The sequence below is a fragment of the Bemisia tabaci genome, chromosome 1, assembly GCF_918797505.1.
Source record: "Bemisia tabaci chromosome 1, PGI_BMITA_v3".
NCBI lineage: Eukaryota > Metazoa > Arthropoda > Insecta > Hemiptera > Aleyrodidae > Bemisia > Bemisia tabaci.
Window position 1 is genome coordinate 81,332,526 of NC_092793.1, and position 8,438 is coordinate 81,340,963.

The 8,438-nt window shown below is 41.1% G+C and overlaps 1 protein-coding gene across 1 annotated transcript; it reads left to right on the top strand.

The window, feature by feature from the left end:
* The first annotated feature begins 980 nt into the window (after window positions 1-980).
* On the top strand, window positions 981-7,910 carry LOC109043764 (uncharacterized). The gene is made up of 3 exons (XM_019061077.2): window positions 981-1,660; window positions 2,327-2,408; window positions 6,313-7,910. Exons 1-3 carry the CDS (start codon window positions 1,592-1,594, stop codon window positions 7,908-7,910), a joined length of 1,749 nt encoding a protein of 582 aa, XP_018916622.2. The 5' UTR covers window positions 981-1,591.
* The last annotated feature ends 528 nt before the right edge of the window (window positions 7,911-8,438 follow it).

An 8,438-nucleotide genomic window follows, 5' to 3' on the forward strand; every position in this document is an offset into this window, starting at 1 on the left:
TGACCAAAGTGCGAAAAAATGTATCTCCGTTTGTGGCATCGCAAACTTCCTGTCACACTTCACTTTTTTCCTTATAAAACTAATCAACGTAAAATTTCTTGAAAACTTCCTTGATTTCTCCTGCCTGTTGACAAAATATTCTGTATGAAGTTTAGGACTCAGAATTAGTTTGTCTCTATGCAGAAAAATAATGTAGCAGCGGAAATTGTGAAAAATTGCATTAAGTATACGTGATGTCGCATTTTTGCCATCGATATCTCGGTTTTGCTCCTCTCGTGGCTAACCGTCGATGGTATACGAATTGAACGTATTTATACTAAAAGGAACTATGTCTCATGCAAACCCTACGCACATAGTTCCTTTTAGCATAAATACATCCAATTGTAATAATCAAATTTCATTCACTTCACTAATTCATTTCTATGGAATCCAACATTAGTGAGTTATGGCCTCAGTATTGATACTCACAATCAATAGCAGCAATTATAGTATAATGGCAATGACCATGGTAAAAAGAGTTGGTAATGGAGCAAAAGTAATGAAGCTACTGCGGGCAACTATTAGTGTTTCAAAGCCGCTCTTATTGCCATCACGTTGATTGAAGGCGAACTCGACACGATGAGAGACCCAAAGGAAGGCGGGTAATCATGGTACGTTCTTTAAATTTTTACCGTTATTCCTTCTTTTATTTACTCATTATTATTATGGAGAGGCAATTGATCGAAAAATTAGCTGCATGGAATGTTCGCTTGAGAGCGTTATGTTGCGTCCGCAATGAGAAATAATTTATTTATACCAAAAAATAAAGGAAAGCTATTCGCATCTGAATCTTGGCAACACCGGGTTAGGAGAAATTGACTTGCGGATTACGCAGGTTGCTATAGCTGCCGCCGAAAATTGCAAATTTACAACGATGATGAATGATTTTGCTGACATTCGTTGGCCACCGTTGACTGTTTTTTTTCTCTTTTTTTTCATGAGCAACAGTGTGAGTTTAAGTTTTTTGTAGATTTAATTGAATTTCACCCCAAAAAATCACCGGCAGCTGAAATAGTTTCGTTAAATTGTATCTCCTGTATAGTAGCGGTGTTTTATGTCCTTCCTTGAGTAAAGCTAATTTATAGTTTTTTATACTTGTGCATGAAAAATAAGTAAAAAAGCAGTAACACTGCCATATCGAGTGCAGTGAACTTTTTTAAAGTCTGCAAAACAATGTGTTGTGGTCGTTCATTTAATATATTCGGAAACATTTAATAAGAATCGCATATTTTGATGAATCAATTGAATTAAATGCTCTGAATGGTTTCACCAGTGGTCCATTTCTCACGGACATCGATTCTTCTGCATGTATTAACTTACTCTGAGCTCATAACCTAACTTTTCGAATGTAAACAATGCCATTTCATTTCCAACCTCTCCGAGTGGGTCGTTCCTGTGCGAGGCACTGACAAACGCAAGCTTGATTCGATTTCACGTCGAGAATCTCTGTTACTAGGGGGTACGCCCCCTGACCGCCCAGCGGTCGAGCCTCCCCTCCCAATTGAAGCGCTTCACGTCTCCAACTGTAGTAGCAACCTTGGAATACCTTGGAATGGCAACTGCACATACTCGCGCTTTATTTGTATTCATATTGTTACAAATTCACCGCAGCGACAATTCGGTAAGGAAATAGCAAACTTTAATATTATTAAAGCTCTCCGGCATCTTGCGAGGGCAAGTTTGCAAGGCTGATCTAGTGAAAGAATATACACTAAAAAAAGAGTCGTGTCATCGAATATTTCTTTTATTTTCACTAATATCTGCCAAATTCGTCCAAATTTGCAAGTTTTCTTCAAAATTACCCGTCACTCACCGAAGAAAATAAAAAGAAAGCAAGAAAAAAAGAAGAAGGTCACGCAATGCAATGCAAGACGCGTTGGTACTTTAAGTTGACTCAGCCAGAATTAAATGGAAAACGAAGGGTCTCCTACAGACGATCCCTGATTCAATAAACGCACATTTTTAGATGCCACTTAATGTCCTAAAATTCCCGTTCTGGTCAGAGATTTTCTAATGAGGGTAATGTGAAATGGCCGCTTCATTTCAAATTGTAAATGTAGATGTGGACGGAGAGGGCGTCCAGCCAAACGGTGGGTAGAGGGCATCCGTGAAGAGATGGAGAGATGCCAGCTTCCGGAGGATCTCTACCATGACAGATTCCTGTGGAGAATAGGCGTCGCAGAGCGCCCTAGTGCGCCGTAAAAGCGGCTCATACATACATACAAATGTAGATGTATCAAACTTTCAGTATCAATTGAAAATATTGAAGTCTTATACTTTTTTGCAGCTCCACGGTCCAGCTGGAGGAAGTTCAAAAGATGACTTAAGCATCAATCAGCCTTCAGAGATGGCTGATTTGAGTATCTTACGTAAGTTGCTATTGTTGTTGGTTTAAATTAAAATTTAAAAAATTACCAAATAGGGAAAAAGGGTATGCATATCTGAAAATCTATACCTCATGCTATTTTACATTTGCTTGATCAATATTTATCAGTTTTTAGCCAAAATCTACACTAATGTACTCCCCTCCCCTCTGTACTGTGTAACAGCTTCATTCGTGGATTACTCAAATGGTCCAGTTGTGCTAGTCACAAAATCGTGTTCCGATGATTTTAGATTATATATAAGATAAAATATGATGATCTTGCCAAACAACAAGATTATACGTCCAATATTTACGAGGATACCGCACCTTTAAAAACACGGCAAATAACGTATCATGCCGTGGTGGTGCATATTATGGTTTTTTTTTCACTTCCATTTTATTCGTTTTCAATGTCGAACAACCAGTGCCAATAAGTGTATCACTAAAGGAGAATTTACTGTCTGGAATTGTGTAAATTTCATATTTAAAATTGAAGTACTAAGAGCACTGACCACGAGAATATCTTTGGTTCCTAAATTGAAAAATTATTGGAGGCAGTATGATAAAATAACCTAATCTGCGATAATACATGTGCTCAAATGGGAAATGCCGACAGATAATGTCACAAGGCGGCAAATTTTCTCACTTTTCAATGTATATTTCTAAAACTTCCCATTTAAGAAAAAACATGAGAAATACCGCGAACTCAGATCATCAAAAACTCTCGGATGAAGCAGTAAGGTGATTGGACGGACGCCATATTTTGTGTCAGAGCGACGTGCGATATATCTCATCGATTCGTTCCACAATTTCAGCTACTTGTCATTTTTTTCGAATTTTGAGATCGCACTTCTCTTGTCATGAGACTAAAGAATTCATGTACCAAATTTGACAAAGAAATTCAACGTAATGAAGGCAGGGTTTTTTCAGAGGAAAAATATCGCATTCGAGAGCATTTTCGATATCAGTATCGAATGCGATATTTTTCCTCTAAAGAAACCCTGCCTTTATTACGTTGAATTTCTTTTTGAAATTTGGTACATGAATTCTCTAGTCTCATGACAAGAGAAGTGCGATCTCAAAATTCGAAAAAAATGATAAGTAGCTGCTGAAAAGTAGCTGTATCGCACGCCGCTCTGACACAAAAAACGTCAACCGTCGAATCACCTTCTCCATTGGTGGATATAAAGTGTGAGAGACCAAGGGATGTACCACTTCAGTGGATACCGTCACACATCGTGTTTTTTAAAGGGCAAAATCTCTATTAATGTTGGACGTATAGAAACTAGACTTTTGGACAGATTTTGTTATTTTTCTATATTTTATAAGCTTAAATCATCGAAACGCGATTTTGTGATCAGCTCAACTGACCCATTATTCCCGTTGAGGGTTTAACCGTATTATCATGTGCGTGCTCATTATTATAGCCTGTGCCATTCGGCCCGAGTCGAAGCAGGGAGGATTGAAATGTAAGAATCAATTATGGTCGTCAAGCGAGTTGCAAGGGCTGAAGGGCTGTGCTCAGTGACCTGCAGCGGCACTTGAGGCCAACGTGATACCTAGCCCTTGCACGCATGAAGAATTAGGAGCACCTCTAGTTACTCTGCCGTGAAGAATAAACGCATAGTAGTAATTGATAAAGTGTGGCCGTCATTATTTCTATCTTATTTAGACACGTGCATTCCCCATCTTTTCGATTCGCTACCTGCACGCCCTTGTCGTACATTTGGACGTTTTTCTGTCGAACGGAACTATGTGCATTATAACGTGAGCCCTGTTATGCATATATTATTATGGGTCTCAGGGCTCATGTCTGAATGCACATAGTTCCGTTTGGCAGAAATACGTCCATTTGTCGTGCAGTTATCGTGTACAATCTTCAGCGCATCACTGCGCACAAAGGTCGGAACCGGAAAATTTTGCACTACCACGTGACAGATCTAGAACCAGGGTGCTCACGCTCACACCTGTCCACTTATAAATTCTCTTCTAAAAACAAAATGAGATAAATTAGACGGATGAATTTTCCTAAGGTTGACGGGAAGGATGCAGCATGCGTATCTTTCACGCGGAAAGTTAGTAGAATTTACCGCGATGAAACATCAAGAGTCAACATTACTTATGATTATGAAAATCCATACATGTATAGGAAGATAGTTTGAGTTATATTAATGACAAACAAGGAGACTTAAACGCCGGGAGAGTAAAATAGGCAAAAAGTATATCAAACTAAGAACGAATATTGAAGGTTCAATATTGAAAGCTAGATTTGACTTACGATTATCATCTTTGGGACTCGGAATGTGTGCAGCAGATCGCATGCTGCAATGATATGAAAGGTTAATACTGCCGCCGAGAGGAATTTCAATATACTTGGAACTTTTTAGAATACATGTCCTTTTTATTCTAATGGTTATAGAGAGAGCAAACTTCTGGCACTCTGTAATTTTTTTATGGTCATTCAGATCACTAAAAGTAGAACTAGTTGTTAGAAGTGAGGTAAGACAGAAACTCTAAAATAAATTCTGTTCCATAAAGTCATTCGAGGCGGAAGATATTTTAAACTAGACTGGTAGTGCAATAGCTTCTATAATTGGGAATCTTTTGCCATGAAGTAGACAGTCTAAGGATTCGTAAAAAGTTTTTGATAATATTGTCTTTTCTTTGTAACATCCTTCTCTTATAGTACTCCTCGTATATATAGTGTTCCAAACCACATGCACCAGGATTATTCTTGATTATTTTTCAATTTGAATATTTCCGGAATTTAGTGAGTTTTACAAGTTTACAGCCCCTACCTCAGAAAACTTTTTTGGGGCTTTTGGCTTTAGGACTGTCATATTCGGATTCCTGGTGGTCAATTACCGAGGGAAACACGTTTTCCTTGAGCCTCTCCGTCAGTTCAGCACTGCTGAATTTTCAAAGAGGGGGAGGGGGTGCTGTTCCCCAACTTCAGGGGTCAATCATTCGAACAGGAGTGGCTCTATTTTGGATTTCTTCGTTTCGACTTGGAGTAAAATGTTCCGCGCTTTCTGAATTTGATAGAATAATTTCAAAATTTTGAAGGGAACTTCAACCTGAGTGGGGGGGGGGGGTCGCCTCGAGACCACGACATTAGATGCCATCGTTTACGATTTCGTATTCTTCTGCCCAGTCTCCAACTTCATCCGACTTAGAATTGCCGAGAAAAAAGTCTGGTGCGCATAAGCTGATCCAGCGGATAGACGGGAAGGTAGGGGGAGACTGAGGGGAGACTTCTCCTTCCTTCCCCTTCATCCTGTGGGGAGACTTCTCCCGAAAATTTTCAAAATTTGAAAAGCATCTAATATGCAGTTTGAGTCAATTCTGTCATGGAATTTGCCAAAAGCAAGCGTTCTTCCGTCTTCCTTCCTCCGTTCCTTCCCACTGTTACCTTCTTTCTTCCTTCCCTTTTTCTTCCGCCTTTTTACCGGCGAACGGGAAGGGCGCGCGCCCTTTACGCCCACCCCTGGACCCGCCTATGCTGGTACGGGTAGCCTGGGACACCCTGTTTTGTTCTTTTTTCTCCACTATTGAACCAAATTCACACTATCAAACTTTTCATCTAACTCTTGGATGCAACTTGTCGAATGAACATCTTGATAGTGCGATACCGACCAGAGATAACGACATTTTGATGAAAAATTTAACGGAGAGTTGAACGAAAAGTTGGAACGAAATCTTCCGACTGACATGAGCCGAAGCTGTATCTTCGCGAACCGCAGGCTGATGCGACGATATCACACTGCAACGGTAATTGAATCAAACTTTTTTGCGTCCAACTTTCCATCCAGCTTTCCGTTCAATTATGTCATATGAAGTTTGATAGTGTGAGTTGGGCTTTACGCCTCACTGAAATTTGATGAGAATCTGTCAAAATCTGTTGAAAGGCGAAAGCGGCAAACTGAACTTGAGTCACCCCCGGCGAATGCGGCGGGAGTCGCGGGTTTGGTTTGGCAGCGACGGGATGGCCCCACCGAGCCAGGAGACGAGCCACAGGGACGACTGGGAGCGACCTCGGGACTGGGTCAGTTTTCGGGAGGACCCATACGACCTCGAGGAATTCGCAAGCTCCAACCTCAGGCGCCGCTCCGTCGATGACGAGATAACTTCCTTCGATCGGTGCAAACAGTGCGATGAGCTCCTGCCCATCAGGCCCAACCTCAGCCTCGAGACCCCGGCCCACCTCGAGACTCTCACCAGTGACTTGAAATCGCAAGTCGTTCAAACCAGGACCCATCGCAAATCGCACCAAAATGGCACTGATCATTCTTTCAGTTTGATCGAAAGTTCAAACCGACGACTTACGACTACAAGTCCTGATTCCAACTTCGCAGGGCACCGTAGCGAAAACACCAACACGGTCGCGTTGAATGACAACCTTCCTGCCGTGCAATACGATTTACCGAGCGCTAGTTTACCCGAATTCGAGGAGTCGCGCCTGCATAAGAGGCGAAACAAACGGAGGAAGCACAAGAAATTCAACGAGGCTGTAATCGATGCACTGTATGAGGAGGCGCGAAAAAACGAAGATGCCATAAAAATGCTTTACGGAATGAAAGCACCGTCGAATGTCTTAAATAGCAAAAAATCCAGCCGGAAAATGAAGCAAAAGCATCCAATCAGCGAAAGCTGCGGAGGACAGGAAGTATTCAAAAGGGATATCTCTGCGACGAAAAGCTCGATGTCAACGTTGCTTGATGGGAAAAGCTTATTGGTTCCTGAAATCGACGAGGGTCCGATTGATCTCTCGACGCCTTTCAACGACGAGGAGGATGATGAGTCGGTGACGGTGAAAGTGTACGAGAGTTCAGTGAAAATTAGCAATAACTCGCTTTTTAGCAATCTCAGATTCGTCCCGAAGAAAAAAAATTATTGGTTCAAACGAGTTGATAGACACGATTTTGATCCCAAGGATCCCTTACAAGCCCTTTCGGTTGATTCAGATTCTGAAGGCGATGAAAAAAGTGAAAGCCTACCTTATGATGATTCGCGTGAATATTCTTACAAAAATTCGTCGAAAAATCATGAATCAAGATTGAAGTATGAAAAATTACCGCAACGTCTCGCTCCAAATGAATATTTTGCTGGTGTAAGAATGAAAAAGAGTAACAACGGATCAGACGTTTCAGACATCAATAACACAACTGTAGAGAGTTCCAAAACACCATCATTGGAGGCAAATATTAGAGAATTACAAACGAATTCAAGAAGTTTGACGGTGAACCCAGCCATGCAAGCCACAGATCCTTTCCGCGAGGTTAAAAAAACTAAAGGGAATTCAGCTAAGATAGATGAATTGGATAAAAATAAAACAGGTCAGGGCGAAACAGCGTTGCGTATTCTTGTCTCGAATGGAGAGATCAAAAGTGCAGATTCTTTAATGTGGAATCGATCTTCGAAGGCAAGTAAGTCTGGTAAATCTGCATCTGAAGAGATAAAGAGGGTTTCGGAAACCAGAGGAAGGAACGGCGGAAACCATAACTGAGGACAAGGATTCTCCAGTCAATTCAACACGAGAACTTTCCGATGTGTCTTTACTTTTAAAGGCCGATATGAATCAGACAGAAATTAGTAAATTAAGTGGAGAAACACTGGTAGGTTTGGGATCCAAAATGAGCACCGCAGCTACGGTCGCGGAGAAAGCCGCAGACTGCAGACATACCGACTCAGAATTCGTCACTGTGAGTGCAGTCCTCCCTGAGATTAAAACAGCAAAATCTAATGTTACAATCTTAACAGAAGCAGTCGTGAACAAAACTAAGAACGTAACAAGTAATCATTCTTCAACGGAGACTAATACTCCTCGATCTACCTCGTCATCTAGTAATGGAAGTCTATCATCTACCTCTCTTACAAATGTCATTGTTCAGAATAGATCCCTACGTTCTGCGGACCTAGACAACGCGTCTGGTTCATCTGACGGCGCTAAAAGACGGTTGCATAAAGTCAAACGAGAGGATGCAGATAGTTCTTATAAAACTATCTTGCATGCAACTGGAGAAATCAATATCAG